Here is a 24,421-nt window from a genome sequence, read left to right as displayed (position 1 = left end):
ATGTAGTAAAAAACTAAGTATGAGTGAACATCCTCAGTCTAGTCTTGTCAAGAAGCGGTACTATTGATAAGCAAACAATCTAATTCAGAAGTAGTGATATAATTACTGTGGATGAAGCAATACATTCTCTGAATAATCAAGTAGAAAGCAAGGACGTTGTTGAAAATTGTATTGCTTCTAGATCAAATTACAGGAACAGTCAGTTGTGTCTTTGTCCATGTTCAATCAGAGTGCCCGCTGAAGCTTACTATTTCTTGGAATAAAGATTGGCCACAGCAATCTGTATTTAATAGTTATTCTTGTAATATATGACTGTAATTGTAACAATAGGTATGGGTATGTATCTGTATTGTATTTGTACTGCTGCTATTGAGCTAAGAATTTGCAGTAAGAATAGAATGTGGCAACTAGTAGAGTTCTTTCAGAAGCATACTTTCTTCATAACATTACTTCAACTTTTGGACAATATTAATAGTCTCCTATTAATTTTTAGACTCATTTTTTTTGTTGCTGGCTTTCTTCTAAAGAATTCAAAATGATTCAAAAGTCCAGAAGAGTTCATATACTGTCTCTCTTGTGTCAATCTTTCTTGAATTGGTACTTCCATCGAAAGACTTGTTGCAAAGTCTTTAAAAAAGTATAATCAGTGCTTATTTGTGGCATTTTTTTCAGCAGCAACCTGATTGTAGAAATCCACCCCAAGTAAATGTAATTAGCTCAATTCTTGTTCTTTTACTTGGCCATATAGATTGTTTTCACATATTGGGACCTGTAGATTTTAAACTATCCTTTGATTTTATTGTATGGTTTATACTTCTCAGTAGTAGTACAATCCTTGTTTATATTTTTTTATAAATTGGGCAAAATCACCTTATTGTGAAATTGGACAGCTCTGATAGCAGAACATTCACAGACTGGGAAATAGTTGATGTTACATTTGTGGAGCAGGGGAAGACCCAAGAATGATCCATAGGCTTAATGTTTTCCAGGCAAATTGTAAGAATGGGTAATTTTTTTAAAAAATGAAAGAGCTGTCTTTTTATGAATTGCTAAATATAAAAAAGTAAAGAATAGGAATAAATGAGTGATTATTTTTTTCCAAAGGAGAGAAATTAGAAGCAGAAATCCCAACAATATTTAATATTCATATATGATCATGACTAAGAGGTAAGCAATATGGCGAACAGTAGGCAGATAATATTAAAGGTTTTTCCAAATAGTATATATGATTTGTGTAAAAACAAAAATAAATGGGAAGAATTCCAGAAGGACTGCTTAAAACTGAATGAATAGTCAACCAAATGGCAATTGCAGTTTAAATTAGTGTAAAATGATGCATGTAAAAAATATCTCTAATTTTATACACAGACAGATAATTTGTATCAAAGAATTCAAGAAAAAGATTTTGCCTAATGGATAGCTCAATGAATATGTCAAATATATAATGCCCTTTAAATAATATATTGTATATCTCTATCTAGAGCATAGGTTTTGTTTCCTCATTTGAAAAAAGTATAAGGCAGCCAGAAAAAGGCATATAGAGACATTTATTACAATCACCAGGTTGGTCTCAAACTTCTTTGTCATGATAAAAAGCTAGAAAGTTTGGGGTTCTTTAGTTTGGAAAGAAAGTGATAGAAGGAAAATATAATACATATATTTTATGAGATACATAAAATTATGCAGCCTATGGAAAAAGCATGGAAAAAATGAAAGGGAAAAGAGTTATTTTGTTGGAGGTATCGCTCTCAAAACATTAAGACTACAATTAACATAACTGGAAAATTTAAAACCGACAAAAGAAAATACCTTTCAACATTCCTTATCATATTATATAGTGGCAGTCAACATTTTGGATGGCTTTAAAATTAGATGGATACATTCATGGAAGACTCTCTTAATCATAGAGACTCAATCTTATCCTAGTTTGGCAATAGCATTCTTCCAAAATGAGTTGCCTTAAAATTGCTTATGAGCACTTTAGTCATGCATTTGACCACTGTAAGAAATAAAAACTAGACTATCATGGGTCCTACCAGCCTACTCATTTTTTTTGCTGAAATCCTGATTCTATTTATTATTGTTGGATAATAACTCCTGCTGAATTTAGATAGATATACTTCTGAATAAACATCGAGATTTATTATGACTAAAAGCAGATGGAGTTCAATGGGCTCAACCCAGACCTAGCTTCATTTTATTGTTCTGGGGTGTGAGCTCAAATATTGTCACATTTAATTCATGTAATCATATTATAAGTATGGTCCTAGATGGATCATACAACGATAAATCATACTCATCTGGACTGTGCAGTGAACCTTCAAAGGGATGCCTGTTAAGTCCACCTGGAAATGGCAGTTGATATAAAATGCATTGCCTCATATATCAACTAACTCCAAGAGCACATTTTACCTTTGCTGAAAACCCTGCATTGGGAATGGGACAACTTGCCACAGCCAATTTGCTGTGGCTAACTCAACCATGGCCAACCCGTTGCAGCCAACTCATCATGGCCAATTCACTGCAGGACAACACATCATGGCTAACTTGCCATGGGACAACTTGTGGTGGGACAATTTAACAATTCTATTTAATTATTTAAAATCCATAAAAAATATTTTAATTTTTGCCATTCACATTTTATTCTGTCCCTTCTTTTGCATCCTTTCTTTAATGATTCTATTCCACCATTTCATTGGTATTAATGAAACTCTTGTCCCGCAGTGAGTTGTCCTGTGGCAAAATGACCATGTCAAGTTATCATGCAGTGAGTTGGCTGTGGCAAGTTGGCTGTGGCAAATTGTCATAGACCCCCCTGCATCAGCCACCAATAGAAACTCATTTCTTAAATTACAAATGGTTTGGCACAGAAATTCTTGCAGGCCCACCTACTCCAACTAGAACAATATGTACAATATGTGCATCCTAAGAAAAACTTTTTTGATTCCTTATCTCCATGAAATCTGGGTGATCCCTCTTCAATGGAAATTCAACTGGCTCAGACCTTGAAGCAGAGCCATTATGCAAGGCTTTAAAAATCAGTCATTAAATGCCCCATCTTAGGAATTTTCTTTGGGTGTTGCTCCCTTTTTTAGATAAATTGTTGCTTTTGATTATTATTCTTCCTTTATCATGAAGGTTTTATAAATTCCCTACAAAGCTTTTATACTTCTTTTCTTGTGTACCTAATTTATAACTGCAGCAGCACAGACAATTCAGTAAATAAATAAATAAATAAATATGAATTTATTAATTAAATCAGGATAAAATATATCAACAGCTTCCAAGTAATTTTTCATATTTTTCATTTTCCCCCTGGTTGTCCATTAGGGAAGTGGTGTGTTCCAGCTCTGTTTATTTTTTTCAGTTTTGAAGTTAACATGCCATTAAAAGGCCAAAATATACTCTCAACAGGGAGAGGGGGGGGAGGGAGGGATAGAGGGGGGGGAGAGAGAGGGGGGGGGAGAGAGAGAGACCTTAAGCTTCTTAGAAGCAGGATCCTGCCACCAAAAGGATACACAGAAATCAGAATCTAAGGGTGGAATTCATTGATATTTGTCCATCTGACAAAATTACACTATTAGACGAATGGAATTCCTCTCTCCTCTCCTGTGTATTATCAAATCCACTCTAATGTTTGGAGGAATCAGTGAACTATTAAACGGACAATATGTTGGTTTATATAATATTAATTATCAATACAACCCAGTCTTGATGGCATTATCTAACTATAAAACTCATCAACTGATATGGAGCATAATATTAATCAGGGGGATTAGAACTTAGAACTTTCTGCATGCAAACTTTTCTTGCTGTATTTAGCTATTGGATAGTGTCTGTGATATCATAGTGATGGTCCAAGGTCACAATCCCAGCATCAACACTTTCAACATTTTCACAACATTTTAATGTCTTTTAATAATATGTGTTTCCCTGGAATTATATCACTTTTCCTCCTCTCTTTTAGGGGAGAAGAAGAAAGAAAATGCAATACAATTCATCTAGCAGCAGGTTTTCTATTTCCTCCATCAACATATTCCTATAGGAATAAGGGGAAGGTGGCTTTCATTGTCCCCAGAGAATTCCTCAAAAATAGATTTAGATATCAATATATTATTGATATGTATTCAACACATGCACCATTGTGAAAGGCTTAAATTCCTAGCAAAAAAGATTTGTGGCAAAGCATATGACCTTCTCCCCACTGCAATGGCCATCCCCTAATTAGGCAATGCATCTGATAGTCATTAACAGGAATGAGATAATGAATCACTTTCTCTCTTCTTTGTTAATTTGCTGTAACCAAGCGGCTAATGGATGTCAGAGCTGAGTGATTGCACTGATTATGGTGATTTATAGTTGCAACAAAACAATTTAAAACCATTCTGATTATTCATGTTAAAGATACTGTATGTTTTGTTTACTAAATATTTTACATCCCTTTCCCTGCCCCTTCTAGATTTCCACCCAGAGAAGTTTGTCTAAAAGATGTAAAAAGTTTCTGCCTTTTAGAATGGATATTGTTTCAGAAAGATACATTTTATTTTGTTTGTAAAATTTTTACGCAGTAGAAATGAAAAGCCTCAGGGTGGAAAGAAGACTTCAGTGATGCCTAGTTCAAAAGGAGGCTGAAATAAGAGGAAATAAGACAAACTTCAAGCCACTTACCTTGGGGCTCTCAGTCCCTTCCTCATCCGTTGCAGACACATCAGTAGCCAGTATCTCTGCTTTGATGATACGCAGAGCCCTAAGAATCCAGCTGTGTTGTCGTTTGATTTGTTTCTGTAGTTCCTTCCACTGACTTGCAATCATCTGCAGCATGTCCTTCAGTCCTTCTCCAAACAATGAGAGAAAGAAATTAAGTCCTACATTCCACGTTATCATTTGAAGAACCTTATTTGTTAAAGGCAAGGAATCTTAGGGGAAATAAAAATCCTTTTGCCTTAAATACTCTGGCATTCTTTACTACAGAGACATCAGATCAAGAGTTCTAACAGGCACTGCAAACAATGCTATAGGATCAAAACATGACATACAGACAGCAGTGGCTGAAGTCAGCAAAGGAAAATAATATTCAATCTCAGATTCATATAGAACAGTAAAAAAAAATACCATCCTATTTTCTTCTGTTTACAGATATTAAACAGCAGATATTTGTTGTTGTTCATCTTTAAGGACAAATAATTACTTATATGGTCAGTTTATGAGACCGTGGTATGGTTTTACAAGCTCCAGAAACTCATGCAGGTCAACTGAACCTGGGGTGGTGGTGCTATTTTACATACTAGATGGCCAGGTTGATAACAAAATACAAAAGAACCACTGAAAAATCTTCCAGATCCTTCATCTTATTGAGGAAAAAGACAAAAGAAAAAAAATCAGCCAAAATAATGCTAGCAATTTTTAGCAATATAGAGTGTTTTGATTAAATCCAGATGGTCAAGAACTATGACAAAAAGATTCCTGACTTATCCAGGCTTGTATTGAAAATTGCATGCAAAACTGTCCAAAATCATCACTTCTAATATTTCTTAATAAAGACTTTAAAATTGCCGTAATAATTAGTTTAAATAGCAAAGGAACTTCATCGATGCAATTATTCATGCTAGCTATGTAAAAATATACGTATGCATAGATATAAAATCCCAATTTATCATCTTAATGATATTTCCGTAGCACTTACATCAAAGAACATGTCAACGTGAAGTTTTCAGTGGTGTAATTTCAATTGAAAGTCAGTTCAACAGCAAGACCAAAATAAAATGAACATACTATTTGCTAGCAGTATTTCATTTTATAAGTATCACAGCATTGTATGCAGTATATGAAACATTTATAAATCTTGAAGGTCAAAGTGATAATGTAAATATTAATAATACATAAGGAAGCAAATATATGCGGTAATTTACAGCAATGCTTCTTTATTCTTTAATAGTCTGGAGACATAAAGACTTGCAATATTTCAGAAGAATCTACCTGATTTGTGAGATACTATAAGATCGAGAAGTTGACATCCTTCTTCTGTAACAGCTTCCTTTAATGCACAGTGGCTGTCTACATTCAGTTTAAAACTCTGCAAAAAGAAAAGGAGATGTTTTTATATTTAAGTATCAAATGGTATGGATACATTTTTAATATAAATCATGTGTGTTAAAATATTTGCTATTGTTATCAAAAACCACTATGCTATATGTCCAATAGCCAAATTAATTTTCAATACTAAAAGCTATTGAATTGGAATTGAATTGAAAATATTTCCATTAAATTACCAAAGTGCATCTGGTTGAAACAGCTGACAAATCTAGAAATTCATTAACTTTTATGAAAAACCAGAGCCCTAGGCTAGCTCTAGAATAGTAGTGTACTATAAAATATACTGTTGCAGCTATCTTTTTCAGATGTATTTCAAATATTGGTGAAAGAACAATTTAAATAAATGCATGCAGTACAGTATATATTAAAATGTATTAATACAAAATATTGGAACAAATCAATATAATTAATCTACTGCAACTTCTTTTTCTTCATACTATGATTGTATGAAGATTTGTGTAAGATCTCCACTGTGTTTATAGATAAAGTAACTAAGATTGCTCTTTTGCAAAAGCAGTCTGCAACTATTGTATTTATTCTGGAAAATACTAAATTACATTTTTATAATCACCTATAGCAACACAATGAACCACAACAATTATGTGCAAATAACTACTTACAAAGTCAAAATGTAATCTCTGCAAATAAAACCTTCTATTTTTATTTGATTTTGGGTTTTTTTAATACAAACGGAATACAATTTACTTCTTTTTATATATTTACAGTACTCAGTCAAGGGGAGAATTTAGACCTGTATTCCTTCAGCTACTTAGCTGAACAATCTGTTAAAATGTTAGGCCTAACAAAGCCACTCTCTGAAGTCACTTATGATTACAAATGTAGTTCAAGCAATTTCATTTTTTTTCTAATTACTCTGCCCATGTCTTCAGGAATATCCCTTTTTTGTGATATATATTGAGAAGGCTAAAATGTCCAGGATTCTTTTCTTGATTCTAAAGAGCAAACCTGAATATGCTATTAAATATAGGTTAGAGAAAGAGCAGAAGTCAGTCCTAGAGCTCTGATTTCAGTTGCCATCAAGCAATAATTAACTGAATATTTTAAAAGTCTATGGTATCATTCTGTATTCTTGGTGAGAAACCTTTCCAAAAGATTATTTCCAATTGGTAACCAATATGCTGTAATTAATGTGTAGAGTAATGAATTTTGTGAGCAGTCAAATAAGTTGCAAAGAAAAATATGTCAATACATACAAGAGCCATATGTCAGCAGCTACAAATTTGCTGGGAAATTAGACGGAACAGAATGGTACATGACTATATTTGTCAGTTACAAATGGTTCCACTGAATCTCACCTTCTGATTTCATCCATGACATCTGAGATAGTAAAATAAACCTTTAAAATATATAATCTGGGAAAAGGTCCTGGAGCTGTACCTTTTAACCATGTATAATATTAACTGTAGCTTACAGTCCCTTTAGCCTGAATTGCCTGATAATTGCTCTTTCTCACAGCTTTTTATATTCCATAGTTTAGTTATTTATATCCCAAATCAGTTCTTGTGTTATTTCACACCCACACCCACCTTTGTATATGAAGAAGCCAAAACTTATGGTTTAATGCCTGATGCTGGTAAATCCTATGATGATCTACTTCCTGTCAAACCTATTTTTTACATATTTCTAAAATCATCTAGTTACTTTTCATAATTATTCATTTAATTTAATCAATTTGATTTTAGTGCCACCTGGTTACTCTGGACAACTGACAATATAAAAGCAAAGTAAAATAAAATAATAAAACAATATTAAAGTAACAGTAGTTTGGACAACTCACATCCAAACATATACAACACATGTCAAAACTCTTGAGCAAGATAAATTCCATATACCCTATAACAAAGTTTTGGAGAACCCACTGTCTTTAAGGGCCTCCAATGCCATTATAATGGGATCTCAGGGACTGCCTTATACCAGAAGACAGAAACTATAACAGAAAAGGAGCATTTAATGAATCCCAAAAGATGACATGGTTTAATGTGGGAGATCCAGAGTGTGCCAACTCTGTCCATCAGTGAGAAAGAAACCACAGGAGATAACTGATTCCTCAGATAACTAAGCTTCATGCCATAGACACTTTATAGGTGATAATCAGCAAATAAAAAAGAGGGTATCCATCTTACCTGGTTATAATTTGACTTAAAGTAGGTCCTATATCCAAATTGTTAAGAAGACAGATACTTCAATACTTCAATACATAGTACAGTTGCACTTCATTTCATGCTCAATGGGATTTTTAGGAAAGTCTAGTCATTATTATGAAGTCACATCAGTCTTCCTCCACAAAGGAAGGCAGGATTTAACTGAGAACTATGATTACACCCATAGTTGTTACAATGAACTAAAAATAATCATAGCATATTTGAGTTAACTATTAACTGTACCAGTTAATGGATTTAATAAATATAAGACAAAATAAAGATGGAAGATGTTATGTTTAGACCGAGAATCAGCTTGGTTATAACCCTTGGCTAGAACCTATGGATTATAAATTCTATTCCAGCCTTGAGAATGAAGCCAACTGTATGATTTGAGGCAAATCATCATCTTTCAGCCTTAGAAAGAAAGCAATAGCAATTCATTTCTGAAAAATCTTCCCAAGAAAAGTAAAAGCCCATGTATTCACCAGAACACCAGTTACAAGTTGCAAATATTACCAGTATTGGTGATTGGCTCTCAGTTGCCACACTGATTCTTCATTAAGTAAACTATGCAGTATAAAACTGCTACCATTGTTGATGTGCCATGAGCTCAATGTTTAGATATGACTTAGTGACTAGTTAAAATAGTTCTGTGATAGAAAATGACCAAATTGGTGGCACTTTATGATAATTTAATTACAGGTAATTTGTGTTTTGTAGAAACCACATTATGATTTAATTTAGATCATCATAACATGAATGCTTGCATGCATAAATACATCATATTTGCCAGTTTTCTTTTGTAATGGTTTAAGGCATAGCCATTAAAATGCTTCCATGTAAAATGACATGAATGTACAAGAGAGAAACTTCATTCAGAAATGTCATCTTCACATAGCTTAATCCAAAAAAATGACTTTATGTATTATAGACATTGCCTCTGAATCAACTGCCCAATAATTCTCAAGTTGTTTCTCACAGCATTGCTCAGTTAAATGAAATATTAGAGGATATCTGTCTCTGTTCAACACAGGTCTACAATGCTGGAGGAGGAGAGCTTCATGAACAGGTAAGATGTATTTTATGGAAGATTATTATTAAATATCTTATGTAGTCTTACATATGCCATATATAGTTGCATTTATCATCACCAGTTCCCTTAGCTCAACTGAAGCAACTGATAGATGAGAGGAAACATATAACAGAAAATTAGTTTTTGTATTGCTTGATGCATAGGAATAATAAAAAAGCTGTACTACATATCCTACGTTTAATAGTTCTTAGGAGTTGAATAAATAGGGAGTTTCTAGATAGATAGATAGATAGATAGATAGATAGATAGATAGATAGATAGATAGATAGATAGATAGATAGATAGATAGATGGATGGATGGACGGACGGACGGATGGATAGAGATAGAGACAGAGATATACAAAAGCTACTCCTTAAAGTTGTGCAGTACTATTTTTGTATTTTGTAGTACTGAATTTCTCACACAGAATGAAATAATGAATGTCTCTATTTTAGGAATTGAAGCTTTTTGCTTTTATAAATCAAGTTATGTAATATATTTAAATAACTTTAATACTATTAAGCAAATCAAGCTGAAACCTAGATGAAAATTATCCCAAGCCAAAAATATAAACTAGATCAAGCATTTCCAAATAAGGGAAAAGCCTGGCATCTTAGTGCAGCTACTTTTCTTAAAGCATTCCTTTCCATGAAACCTTTTTTTAAGACTTCCTTTCATAGATGCAAGCTTGAAGAAGCTCTGACAATATTTAATTTACTGTTTACTTAAAACAGGCTTGTGTTGAATAGTTTGTAATCATGCACTTCACAAGAGATGTACATGAAGGCGTCTCATATAGCAAAGAAAACCTAAAGGACCCCAGAGGAGTTTGGGTAATTTCATATAATTGAAGCAGAGCATTGATGCAGCTGGATGTGATGCTGCCTCAAGATGATGTAGTTGTGTTTGATAGGAAAATTGGGAAAGATGAGATATTCTTCTTCATTAGAAAAAATAGACTTGCTGCCCTAGAAAAGATTCACTTAACATAACATATCAAGTACACAATGCAGCTTGATTTACAGGTGCACCTATTAACCAGTAATAATGTTGACTGAAGAAGTAAAATATGATGAATAAAGATGGGCCAAAACTCTGGGGTTTGATTTGCAATTTTACAGTTGCACAAAATTCAGTCTAATTTGCTACAAAGCACATATAGCAAAATCTGGCAATAGATTAACCAATAGCACATTGGTCTTAAGGGGGAAACTATTTTCACAACCTGCAAGTGTCACAGCAAACAAGAGCAAAATAGATGGTAGCTGTTTGCTATATTATTTTCAGTAGGGTATGTGTCTTTTTTTTCTTTAATCATCAAATCTGAGTTTATCACTTTTTTTGGTAAGTTTTATTTGAGTTTTCACAAAAAGACAAGTAAAACATCTTTTTTGAAAGCAGCATAATCCCAGGTTACATTTCTTCATACAGACACAAATTCAGATTCATGCTCATTTTTATATTCTATTCCATATCTTATTACTATTTTACATTTTCTACATAGCTTCTCTCCTCTTTTAATTTTCTTAGTTTTATTTTATTTATTTCATCTCAATTTAAATCATTGTACTTATATTTTTTTGTCTGCTGTTTCAATTGTCTATTATCTTTTCTCATTAAACAAAATTTCTCCTGTAATTACTAATTGGAGTATGACGCCTTTATATCTTTCCCCTAAAATTATAACTCTTAATATAATACATAACTTCCATTCAGATTCTGCTTGGTACATTCTAAAACTATATACTATATTCTTGAAAAAAGAAAAAATTATAAATATATAATATAGTTAAAACAACAATCCATTCCGATTCAATTCTATCATTAATATTAATATTCATTTAAATCTTAACATTTTGCACGTTACTTTTCAAATAAATGTCATACTTCTATGGGAACAATTATAAACTTTCCATAGTTAATTCCCCCTCCTCTTCACTTATATTTTATAAAACGTTGACTGATTAAAATGTTCCCGTTCCTTCCTAATTCAATTTTCTCATTTATTTTATTTCATTTATTTTATTCACAAACATTTCACTAAATTACACTATTTTATCCCTCTTTTTAATCATATGTTGTTTCCAATTTTCTAAAGTTATTTCTATTACAAATATAACAATACAATCTTATGTACCTTTACAGAATCCCTTTTTCAGTTAGATTTTCACACATTATCTCTAAATAGGTCCTGTTTCTTTATATCTTGCTCCAAACCTTTGTAACTTCTTTTCCTTTCCTTCTTCCCTCTTTTCTTCTCTCTCCCCTTTTTACCCCTTTGTCTCTCTACCTCTATTTCCCTCTTCTGCATTCCCCTTTTCTGTTGCTTTCCAACATATTTATTTTTCAAATTATTTTTCTTTTATTTGGTTGTTTTTTTAAGTCTTAAATTCTCCATTCTCTTTCCCCCCTTTCCTTTTTCTTCCCCATATAGAGTTACTTGTTCATTAAAGATGGCTTCTTCTTTCTCCCAGTCTTCTTGTTTTGCAATCTTTTCTTGTTGTTTCTCGTAGTTGCAGATCTCCAGTTCTAAGAATTGAAAAATGAAGCCAAAAGAGCCCTTCCCTTCTTGTGCATCTTCTTTGTATTTTTTAAGTTCCATTTTCAATTCATCCAAAAGTGATGCCATTGTAAAAATTTTAAACAACCACCCAATTGGTTTTAGTCATTCAAATATAATAAGCAAAAGTCCAAGAGTCACCAAGCAATCCAAATACATACAAGCTGATCTTATTACACTTTCTTTTTTTTTTCACTTTCTCTTCCTGGGGTTACTATTTAGTTGCAAAGTTCCAGTTAAAATGTATCTTTTAGAAGTCTTATTGAAATTTTACTTTAGATTCTTTTAAAGTCCAGGCAGTCTCCTCCCTCCCAGATCCTGCCCTTATTCTTTCCCTCTCCCTTCCTGCTTATAGAAGAAAAAGTTTTTAATGTTCAGAAATATTTATTGTCCCTTTGGCATTTACTTATATTTTCAGCTTAATTCCCTATTGATGCCAAAGCGGATTTTTCCGATTTTTTTATTCAGATCTCTTAGTTGTCAATGTAAGGTAGGAGAGAGAAGAAGAAAAAACCTTTCCCTTTTCACTTTCTTTCGCTGCTTCTGACTCTTCTTTGGGAGCGATGTTATCTTTTGTAAAATTCAAATCCCAGGGTACCTTAGTTGTTTCTTTTTCGACTTAACCCGGTCAGCCAAAACTTTCACTTCTTATCTTCCTCCTGCACGTTCTTTCCTGGTTGAGTTCTTCTTTGAGGTGGCCATTTCTGACCACCACTCCTACCGCCTTCGTGAAAGAGAGTAATGGCCAGCTGAGGAGGAGAGATGTGGCTCTCCTTGACCCTGCTGGCGATCTTCCCCCTCTTCACCACCTCTGTGGGGTGGCTTAGCCCCGAAACCAGCCGGCTTGGGGCGCTCCAGTGGTGAGCCCAGGCAGAAACCGCACATGATCGTGGATTCCTGTCTGTCGCCGAAGCCCTTCAAACCGGAAGTCAGTTTATCACTTTTAAGAGAAAACTATTCAGATTGAGCTGTACTAGTGTTTAGGGAACATCAGCTGAATTGCTAATATATAATAGTTCTCCTTCTGGGCTTACTTTATACAACTAGTTTGTCACTCTGAAACAAAATAAGGGACTAATTAAATCATTTGTCTGCCATACCATAGTTCTTTTAACATCCTTATAGTTGGTTCAAAGATAACAATCATCTTTCATAAGAACTAAACTATTATTTCATTTGAAACTACTGTTGTAAATTTTCTATTGCCATTGTAACTTTTTTCAGCATTACAAGATAGAGCAATAGTTACCAGTTGGACATTTAGGACGAGGTTCTGCAAAGGACAGGTGCATGGTTTCCTGTGTATTATCAAAGATGGTCCAAATGTCCAATAAATTAGCTGAATATCTAACCCCATGAATTTAATAGAAAACATTGCTAAAGACAGACATGGCTGCCTTTGCTGTATGTCTTCAAATGGGTCCATCCATGTAGCAGTCTTAAGCTGATTGTTTCCTGTGCTGAACTAGCTGAGAATAAAGTTGGCTAAATATATTCCTGTTTAGTTTTCGATCCATTTCTTAGTTTTGGCAACGATACTGGTCATATATAGTTATCACTGAACCTGGTTGGTAGATTCCTCCTGCTTCTTTCCCACTCTTAGCTATATGGGGGCGGGGGGAATCAATTATATTCCTTTGTATGAATGGGTCATTCTATGGACACATAGTTTCCACTTATAGCTCTTGTTTGTGAGCTATCCTCTTCTTTTGGATAGAGGTTTGCCAATCTTATATAAAACAGTAGATAGTTTTACTTTTCTTGTTCTCACTTGAATCCAAATTAATGGAATTCTTGTCACTTTTTACCCAGCATTTGGGAGTTTCAGTATTTCACAGTTTCACTGGTCATCCTGTGAACTGAAGGCCATTTTATCTTTCCACTGCTCCACTGTTAGGGTAGTTTTCAAGAAGGAAACAAAGAGAAAAGTCTGCTCTTTGATCAAGCCTCTCTGACCTTAGTCTAGAGTCCAGCAGACTTTGTGTAAAAAGTTTCACATTTGGAAGAGCACAGTCAGGCCAGCAGTCCAAGACAAAATGGTTATAGGAGATGCTGATCAGTGATAGCAAAGGGAAGGCGTGCCTACCTCAGAACATTAACTAATAGGATTGGGGAAATTTATCTATAATAACATAATATGCAGAAGGCAATCTGCAAAAGTCTGCTTCTGCTGGTGGAGTTTGGAAAGTACCTGTTTTGATGTATAGCACACACACACAAAAAGATGAGTGAGGGTTGCCTTCCCAGCATGCTTGGGGTACACTGAGGACCCTGCCCTGTGTTCCTGTCCTCAAAAAATGATAGGTGGTCATTTTCATGTCCAATGAGCAGACCTGTAATTATGATTCACTGCTGAGCAAGGCACCCTACTGGCTTAACATAAAACTATAAAATTCTGCTGGGTTAAAATTGGTATTTCTATCAATGCTTTTACATTTCTTTAAAATGATATGATGTTAGACTGGCATTGCATTGGCTAAGATTATCTAATTCAAAATTGTTCCCGCATTTTAAAAAAGGAAAAACTTCAAAAGAATTTCACTAAACTTAGAGGAAACTGTCTTTATGTAACTTCATTAATTAAATGATTTAGAAAGAGACAAGAAAAGAATGTAAATCATGAGATCTAATAGATAACAAATGACCATGAAGAGAATCTTGGCATTATGGTAAATATGTCAACAAAATGGTGACTCAGTGTTCGGTTGCTGTGAGAAAGGAATTAAATATATAAACTGTATAATGCCCTATTTTGTGTGAATTATGGCTATATGATTTATAATTTTGAATGCTGTGTTCAGCTTTAGTTCTGTGGTTTGGAAAGGATATTGTAGAAGTGGGAAAGATATGAAAAAGAGCAAACTAATTATGACTAATAGTCATAAAATTGGAACAACTTTATAAGAAATGTTACATTGATGGATAAAATAAGAAGGTGAAAACTTGACACATAAAAATAAGACTGGTGAAAGTGGGTATGAACAGGTTTTTCTCCCTAAAATGGAGTAAACCAGTCAACCTGAATAGCAGGGATTCAGAAGATAAAAGAAAGGAATTCATTTTGAGAAGATACAGTGATGCTTACTGGCATGGACAGCTACACAAAAGAATTATCATGGGGAATAAAACTAGTCTTCATATCATTTCCCCTATCTGAAGTAATATTCCTCTGAATAACAACTGCTGGAGATCATAAAGCCAGAAGATACTAACCTGCTTGTATGCTTCCTGATAGTATTGTATCAACTGATGATGGATTAATTAATCCTTTGATCTTTCCAGCATGATCCACAAACAAGGCCATGGTAGCCACCACTGAAAGCACTACTATTGCATATGCATTTAATACTATGGCAAAGGCACATATACAAATATATCATTTTTATTAGGCAAGCATAGACATATCCTACTATTGTAATGAGTCTCTTCTAATCTAATGTTGAATAAAGTCCATGAAGGGAGAAATTACATATCCCTTCCCTTTGTTCAGAGAAGAAAAACTAGTGCAGGCACACACAAAAGGTTTTCTTTTACAGCAGCATGAGTTCAGCCAAATGTTTTATGTGAGGATCTATCCAAGACTCACTATGAAGAGTTTTGTCATGTGTCTCACATAATGAGTTCAGGCACCTGCTCCTTCAAATACTCTATCAGGATAATTTTGACACTGCACTTCATGGGAATTTAATTTCATAGACTTCTGCTTAAATAGAGATTAGAGTTTCTGCCAAAACAATATCAATTGAAAAGATGACATTATAATTAATATAAAGCATTGACTAAGCTCTATCTTTCAACTACAAACAAGACACTACGTTAAAATTTTGCAATGTAATCATATATGTACCTACTGAGAAGCATGCCTAATTGAATTCTATCCTAAAGTGTGTAGTTGTGTAGCATGTCCATTGAAAGGTAAACCTTATTGATTTCAAGAAGAATGTTTATAAGATTGCAGCTTAATTCCCCCAACATATGGCGTGGTAGGCAACAAAAATTAATTATTTTGAGCATGGAACATCTGATATTGAAAACTAACCTACCACCATTGTCTGAAACTCAGATTTGGATCTCTACTCTTCATCTATAGCCATCTGTCTGCCTGTCTACATCTATCTGTCCATCCATCCATCAACCTATTCCTCTTATTGTTTTTATCAATGGATTCCAAATTTCTTCATGCATTTATAATTATATTTCTTCCAGAATTGTTTATATTTTGAGATAATGAGGTAATATTATAAAGTTCATATTATAATGCCTAAAGTCACTGTGAGTGAGTAGGCGGCTATATATATTTTCTAAATAAATAAATAAATAAAAATGTATAATATAAAATATTTAAATGATCTGACAGCACAATTAAAAGCAAAAATTAATACTGTAAAGTTCTTGTTTATAATTTATTTATTTATTAAATTTCTATACCTCCCATTTCACCTAAGTGACTTATTTAAATATAAAAACTATATTTATTTATAAGAATATGTTTTCTTTTATTTATTATTTTAGAGGCTTCTTAACCCTGCTGGAACATTTGTTATACTCTATTTACATATAAAACCTCCTAAGGGGGTTCTACCTTTTTCCCCCTTTGTGAATTGACTTGACTTTTTAATTCATATACTTACGTATTTCTGGAAAGCTCAAAATATATATAATAAATAATAAAGGTCAGGATAACAGCAGTGAAGAAACTGTTTTTTATTACTGATTTTGGTAACAATATAATTTTGTCCTACCAAGTGTGTTTCCAGGTAGAGTTTAAGACTGTCGGTCTCGGCTTTTGGAGGAGTCCAGTTTTCTGTGGTTTCCATGGCTTCATTTAACCATTTAATGAATTCATCCAACTTGCTTACAAACCCCTTGAAGAAGAGAAAACAAGAAAAGACAGTTGTTTAAAAAACATTGTAAAGAAATAATATGGTTATAATACAGCTCTACATCCAGTAACTAGCTGTATATACTAAAACAATGTGATTATGAAGAATGAAGGGGGAAAAGGAATTGGGCCTAACCTATATTGAGAAAATTTAGGGCAGCAATGAATATATAAATTATAGGTTATAGATTTCTTGTCATAATCATGGGAAATCCCAATTTCATTAGAGGCAATTTTGGAAATTTATGTTTTTAAATGGAGGGGGGAAAGAAATCTGTAATGCCAAAGGTTAAAAAACAAGGAAAGGCTACTTTTACTATGTATTTTAACCCTCAAGGTTTTAGAATCCACTTTATAAAGGTTTTTTCTCATAATTACAGCTAAAAGTAATTATAATATCTGAATAGTATATGCAGAATTGAAAACTAACAGCTGATTTACCATGCCATAGAACTAACTAAAAATAATAAATTTCAGGATAATATTCATGCAATCAATATTTGCATCTCAGAACATTGGGGACAATAGGACAGGGATGGTAGGCATGATGGTGTGCTTATGCACGCCCCTTACAGACCTCTTAGGAATGGGGTGAGGTCAATAGAGGTTAGTTTGAGGGTAAAGGTGTGGGGGTTTGAGCAGGTGACAACAGAATCAGGTAGTGAGTTCGAGACATTGACCACTCTGTTGCTGAAATGTACTTCCTGCAATCAAGTTTGGAGGGGTTTACATTAAGTTTATATCTGTTGTGTGCTCTTGTGTTGTGGTGGTTAAAGCTGAAATATTCATTAACTGGTAAGACGGAACTTAAGATTTTTGTACTATGCTTAAGTCCAATCTTAGCCGGTGTTGTTCAAGGTTGTCTAAGCCTAGAATCTCAAGTCTGGTGGTGTAGGTATTCTGTTGCGAACAGAGGTATATAGTACTCTTCTGGTAAACTACTTCTGGAGTCGCTCAATTGTATTTATGTCTGATATACAGTGCGGATTCCAGACAGCAGAGCTGAATTCAAGTATTGGTCTAGCAAAGGTTTTGAATGTCCTAGTTTGCAAATCAGTATTACCAGAGGAGAAGCTTCATAAAATTAAATTTACAACTCTTAAAGCCTTTTTGGCAATACTGTTGCAGTGAGCTTTGGCGCTTTGTTGCTGCCATTTTCTTTACGTTGCTCTGGCTTCCAATTCACTTGTTATACTTGCAATGTGTCAGAAAGCATAAAGTCTAAATTGTTTAGGACCAGATTATTGCATCTTCTCTCACAACTGTATGATCCTTTGCAATATTGTATCATATCTGCCAACAGATTCCTGACTAGCTAGGCGTAGAAGACATTCTGCTAGGATGCAACATGATCATTCCTAAGGAAGCTTGCTTAGCAACTTTATTTATTTATTTGATTTGATTGCCCAACTCCAAAGCAATTGTAAACATTAGCAAACTGAGTAGACCAGCCTCCCTAACAACAGATGTTTTCCAGATGTGTTGGATCATTTCCCACAATTCTTATACTTTGGGGGGATAATGACAATAGAATTCTAACACATTCATTTGCAAAAACTGACTTATTTCAGAAACTGAAATAATTCCCCAACCTTCTGTACCTTATTTTGAATTCATGTATTTGTATTAATTTATTTATGTTATAAGTCATCTGAGAAGCTTTTATGGGTGCAGATTTTCAAAAGAAAATAGATATACACAGAGAGACAAAATAAAGTTTTTATACTGTAATTGGAATTGGTGATGAATTTTGTGCTATTACTTTAGTAAGAAATGTGAGATAATGGTCCCAATCCAAAATGTGATGATATCATGGTATCCCAAGTACAACCTCATGGAAAAAAATGCATCTCGGCACATACTAGTAATAAGCTACAACTCTGAAATCTAAGCACCAAGTAATTTTTTTGTTATTTATTTATTTATTTATTTATTTTACTTCAGTGAAAATTTCCTGTAGCCAATCAGAGATGGAGCCATTATAGGCAAGAAGAGGAAACTTTATTTCTTATATATTTTTCTGCTCGCATTTTACACAGCCTCTTGAGCAATGCTGGAAGGATTTTTAAAAATTCAGAAACAGACAGCTGGACAACTCCCATTTGGGGGTTGTGCCAAGTTCTTGTTTCTGATAAAATCACATTTGGTTGTACTGCCTGGGTTTGAAAGATATGCTGGTTGAATAACCTTCATATAGAATGACTACAGCCATTGATCGATCCTTCCTTCGAGGGGTGGGATCTGACCGGTGAACTACTGGTTGGGTTATTTATGTTTTGCTGCGTGCGCATGTGAAACGTCATCAGCTTGCTGCCTGGACAGCTGACCAGCGCTGTGCACAGGTGCGCAGCATTGGAAAAAGCACTTTTTTCCTACTTTTTCAACCGCAGCTGTGCTGCACAAAGCAGTTGAGGTTGAAAAAGCAGGAAATAAAGGTCAGGTAAGAGCCCGGGCAGGCGGGTAGGCCAAAACAGCAGCAGACACAGAACTGGTTCTGTGTCTGCTGCTCTTCAGAGCTACCGATTCTAGAGAGCTGGAGAGAACCAATAGAATCCCTTCCTTCCTTCCTTCCTTCCTTCCTTCCTTCCTTCCTTCCTTCCTTCCTTCCTGTTAAAATAATTGCTCTCTGTGACTTATGTACTGCACAGTTGCAGCACATAAGTGCTAGAATGGTAGAACCATACAATATAAATCTCTATCTAGTTATAGATACAGAAGCTAAACCTTTTTCTCACAGAGGGCAAGATGTGTAGTGTCATTTATTCTCCATGTATGTGCTAATTAAATTATTATTATTATTATTTTAAAAATGTGAACAAGATAGGGGAAACTTGCCAAGCCTCCTCTTTTGGAGTGTAGACAATAAAACTGAAATCCTATTAGATAAATTAATATACATTTTTTGAATATATAAACATTCCATGACCTATTAATAATCAATCTATAATTTGGAACCTATATTTTTAACTTATACAACATATATAATTTTTATAACATATTTAATATTTAAAAGGCTGAAATACTGAAGTAAAACACAGAAAACTGATAAGCTAGAATCATTTATTAAATAATATAAATATTCCCCTTGTACATTTATTAAAATATACTGTACTATCAGTAATAGCCATAATAACAAGTAAATGTATTTATGGTGAACATCCCTGAAGTGTAACACTACATTCAGAACTAGATGAAAGTATAAGAAACTATTACTATGGCTAGAGCTGTGATTGGAATAAAATCCATTTTCCAATAAAAAAATATGAATCTTTAAAAAAACCTAATATTTTTCTGATGACATCTATAAACTTTATGAAGACTATTCAAACAAAAAGTACTGCAGAAAATGAAAATTATTTCAAATGCTAAAAGCCCGATTTTGAAAATCATTATCAGAGGGTGCAACATTGTAAGGTCCAAAGTGTCATTGTCTAAGTAAACAGCACCATCTGGAGGAATAACCACAAAATAGCAAAGTCATCATGACATTTTAAAGAACTATTTAATCTTGATCATAGCCTTCTAACCATTATGAATTGCCAACCTATGGCAAATACTAGAAATATCTATTCATTAATATCTGCTTTTATAAGAATACTATCCAGATGTTCTGCATCCATGAGCACATTTGGAATTTTAAGCTTATATTGCTGGCACTCTTAATAAAATGACTTCTAGTGGGGATATTTGATGATTTTACCAGATGGCTAGTTACATGGATGACCATTTACAAGAACCAATTACAAAGCTGTCACTTTTCCATATCCAGCCCTTCCTCAATTCCTTCCTTGCAGGAACTAGCCTGGTTAGGTGCCCCATTAGGAAAAGGTGGGCACCAACTGAAGGAAATATTGGGATGCACCTGTACCCCATGTTCACTTTTTAATAAAAGTTATAGGAGCTCAATAGACCATATAGTCATTTTCAGAATAAATACGTTGGATACATTACATTTTTCTTTGTAGGACTCCTGGTGCATGCCAATTAAATTATTATTATTATTTTTAAAATGTGAACAAGATAGGGAAAACTTGTAGAGCCTCGTCTTTTGGAATTCTTTCAAGCATTTTTAAAAACAGTGCTATGAATACAGTGTGTTTTCTTCTGTGAAGTTTATTTATTTATTGTGCATCTTGTATATTGCCTTTGGAGAAACTCCAGCATTCAGGTTAAAATAGGAATAACAGAAACAAATAAAGAACAACAACAAAAGCAAACAAATCCCAAGCAGTAATACATACTCCATTTCAGGAAAAGATAATCAACTCAAACATACTTATAACTATCCAAATAGATTACCAGAGAGCAGATCATCACACCAAGCCTGGACCACTGTATGTGAAGTAACATGTGAAGTAACATGTTGTAGCTTCATGTGAGGTGTTTTTTTCTGCTCGTATACCTGTTCATGTTCCATTGGTCTTCATATGTTTAGGTGCACTGGGAAACAGAGTGAACTCTATATATTCCACTCTATTACCACTGGGTACCATTTAAGTCCCTACAAAAGGAGCTCTTGGTGTTTTGTTAGGTACGTTAAAAGCTGTTGATGGGAACTGACCTAATAGGAGGGGCTTAAGAATGCCACATCCCTTCTCCACTGGTGAGGATTCCCCAGTTCTGACTGTGCCCCCCTCCCTTTAATGCCCAGCTCAGATATCAAGAAAAGGAAAGTGACAGATTTTGGAGGAGAAACATAGACATACTCCTGCCTTGAATTTTCCATCTTTCCATCTTAACCTATCGAAATAGCCATGTAATTTACTACATTTAAAAAAAATACCTATGCTTATTTTAACTGAGGTATTAAATTGACCTTAGCTCTTACTCCATTAGTTGACTGCTATTCAACCCACAGCCATGGGGACCCTGAAACCAAAGGACTCATCTTTACATCTGTTTTCATAGTAACATGGGGCCCAAACAGGAGAGTTTCAACCTCTGTTGTGGAAATCACTTTTATCCATTATAAAGGAATAGGAGAGGATTGACTAGAACACTACTTATCTTGGATTCTGTCACACCTTGGTTTCCTGCTTGACAGCCTACTGTATAAGCAGGGGATAAAATAATTTCTCTTCAGTGTAAGAAATCTAATCAATAGTAAGAGAAAATGTCATTCATTTGCATTGTATGCAGAGAGTATATTTTGACCCAGCATCCAAGCAGCAACCTGACCATCCAACTGTCAAGTCAGATCAGGTCAGGAAACAGATGTCACAGAAATACTAGAACTCTACTTCATAGATTTGGTTACAATAACAGGATCTTGAAAGTCTCACCACATTTTTCTATTCCTGCCTGTTATACCAAAAGAAGTAAAGGCAGGGAACTTCCAGTTTGAGCTTCTTCAGCGACAGACCGAAACCTCATCTCTGCGAGGCTTCGATCCATGCTTGCCATTGGAGCACCCTGAGCCGGCTGGTTTCAGGGCTAAGCCACCCCGTAGAGGTGGTGAAGAGGGGGGAGACTGCCAGCAGGGTTGAGGAGAGCCGCATCTCTCCTCCCCAGCTGGCCATTACTCCCTTTCCTGAAGGCGGTTGCAGTGGTGGTCAGAAATGGCCACCACAAAGAAGAACTCGACCAGAAAAGAATGTGCAGGAGGAAGATAAGAAGAGAAAGTTTTGGTTGACTGGGTCAAACAGCAAAAGCAACAGATAAGGTACCCTGGAATTGAAACTGTTAAAAAACAATATCATCGTTCCCTAAGAAGATTTTTAAGCTGCGAAGGAGAGAGAAAAGGGAAAAGATTTGGTTTTCTCCTTTTCCTATACTGACAGCTAAGAGACTTAAGCAAGAAATTGGAAAAAAAATCCACTTTGACATCAATAGGCATTTAATGCTGAAAATAAAAAGTCAAAGGTATAATAAAGATTTCTGGATAAAGATTGGGAAAAACAACTCCAAAAAAATAGAGTGAAAAATAAGTATAAAATCAGAAAGCAACGGAAGAGGGAAATGCAGAAGAGAGAATTAGAACTAGAGAGACAAGGGGGTAAAAAGGGGAGGGAGAAGATGAGAGGGAAGAAAGAAAGGAAAAGAAGTTATAAAGGACAGAAACAAAATATAGAGAAACAGGGCCTATTTAGAGATAATGGGTGAAAATTTAATGGAAAAAGGGATTCGGCAAAGGTACATAAGATAGCATGGTTATGTTAGAAACAGAAATAATTTTAGAAAATATGAAACAATGTATGATTAAAATGTCTGATAAAATAGCTTTCATAATTCAGTGGAATGCTTCTCAATAAATAAATGTAACAAAAGGTATATTTAATGATTTATAAAACATATGTGAAGAGAAATAAGGGAAAAATTAATTATGGAGATTATATGTGCTTTTAAGGAAGTATGATATTTAATTGAAAAGAAGTGTTAAAGATGTTAAGATTTTAATGATTATTAATGATAGAACTGAACTGGAATGGAATGAGGGTTTATAATTACATATATTTACAATCTTTCTTTCTTTTTTTAAAAAATATAGTGTGTATTATAAGAATGTACCAAGCAGAATTCGATTGGAAGTTATGTATTATGTATTATATTGAAGGTCATAACCTTAAGGTATATATTGAAGTTTAAATAAGAGTTGAATGGATGTAATTAAATATATATAAAGGTGTCATACTCCAATTAGTAACTACAGGAGAAAATTTGTTTAATGAGAAAAGATAATATGAAATTGAAACAGAACAGACAAAAGTATAAATATAATTATTTGAATTGAGATGAGATAATCAAAATAAAATTGAGAAAATTAAAAGAGGGGAAAAAGTATATACAAAATGTAAAATAGTATAAGATATGGAATAGAATACAAAAAGGAGCATGAAATTGAGTTTTGTGTCTGTATAAAGAAGTTCAACCAGGGACCATACTATTTTCAAAAAAGATGTTTTACTTGTATTTTGTATGTGTGAAAACCCAAATAAAACTTTATTAAAAAAAAAAGAAGTAACAGCAAAGCAATCTTGATTTTTCTTTCTTACACATTATTGGGCTAAGTTCATAATTTCTAACATATTTTTCAAGGCCAGCTATGCTGGCTGGAGAATTCTGAGAATTTCCACAGGTCTTAAAGTTGCCAAGTTTGGGGACCTCTGCTCTATACCTATGACTTGACATAATCTAGAAATTCAGTTAAATACCATCCTACACTGGAGTAGGTATTAGCTGCCATTCTTAATATTTATATATGTTTATAGCATGGTATAGAAAAGACTTCTCTTAATACCTAGTATGCCCTGAAAAGTAGTATCAGCTTTAATAATTTTGGTTTCCTAATCTGGTCCACTTTGAAGGGCTGACAGTATACTCACACCAGAAACTTTCCTGAAATGTTTTTAAGCATAAAGAACTATGTGTGGTGTAGGGAGTTGCTATTATGAAGAAAAATTAGAGAACAGAGAGCTATCTTTGCTGTCTTGAGTTCCTGAAGAAAAGGTTGGATATAAACCTAACAAATAAATATATGAAGTCATTGATGATATAGAACACTGATGTCACTGGGGAGTGTAGTGTTTTGCCCTCTGTTTGCTCCAAGCAAGAAGCATGCATTACACATACTGTACATCCATACATATCTATTGCTATTTTCACTGACTTTGCATTAGAATAAAAAGGATATGTGTTATTTCATAAATAAACA

General features: G+C 34.0%; 1 protein-coding gene across 4 annotated transcripts in view; it reads right to left on the bottom strand.

The window, feature by feature from the left end:
• AKAP6 (A-kinase anchoring protein 6) overlaps nucleotides 1–24,421 on the bottom strand; it is a 262,821-nt gene that overhangs the window by 154,874 nt on the left and 83,526 nt on the right. For all 4 annotated transcript variants that reach the window (XM_026710926.2, XM_087921878.1, XM_087921879.1 and 1 more), the window contains 3 exons: nucleotides 16,631–16,753; nucleotides 5,977–6,073; nucleotides 4,669–4,832 (listed from right to left, as the gene is read on the bottom strand). In XM_026710926.2, the coding sequence (XP_026566711.2) occupies nucleotides 4,669–4,832; nucleotides 5,977–6,073; nucleotides 16,631–16,753 (384 nt within the window). The remainder of the gene's footprint in view (nucleotides 1–4,668; nucleotides 4,833–5,976; nucleotides 6,074–16,630; nucleotides 16,754–24,421) is intronic.

Source organism: Pseudonaja textilis, chromosome 1 (genome assembly GCF_049901715.1).
Source record: "Pseudonaja textilis isolate UNSWEBS1 chromosome 1, rPseTex1.2, whole genome shotgun sequence".
NCBI classification, from domain to species: Eukaryota; Metazoa; Chordata; class Lepidosauria; order Squamata; family Elapidae; genus Pseudonaja; species Pseudonaja textilis.
The sequence above is the reverse complement of the archived record's forward strand: the minus strand, read 5'-3'. Positions and strand labels throughout refer to the sequence as shown.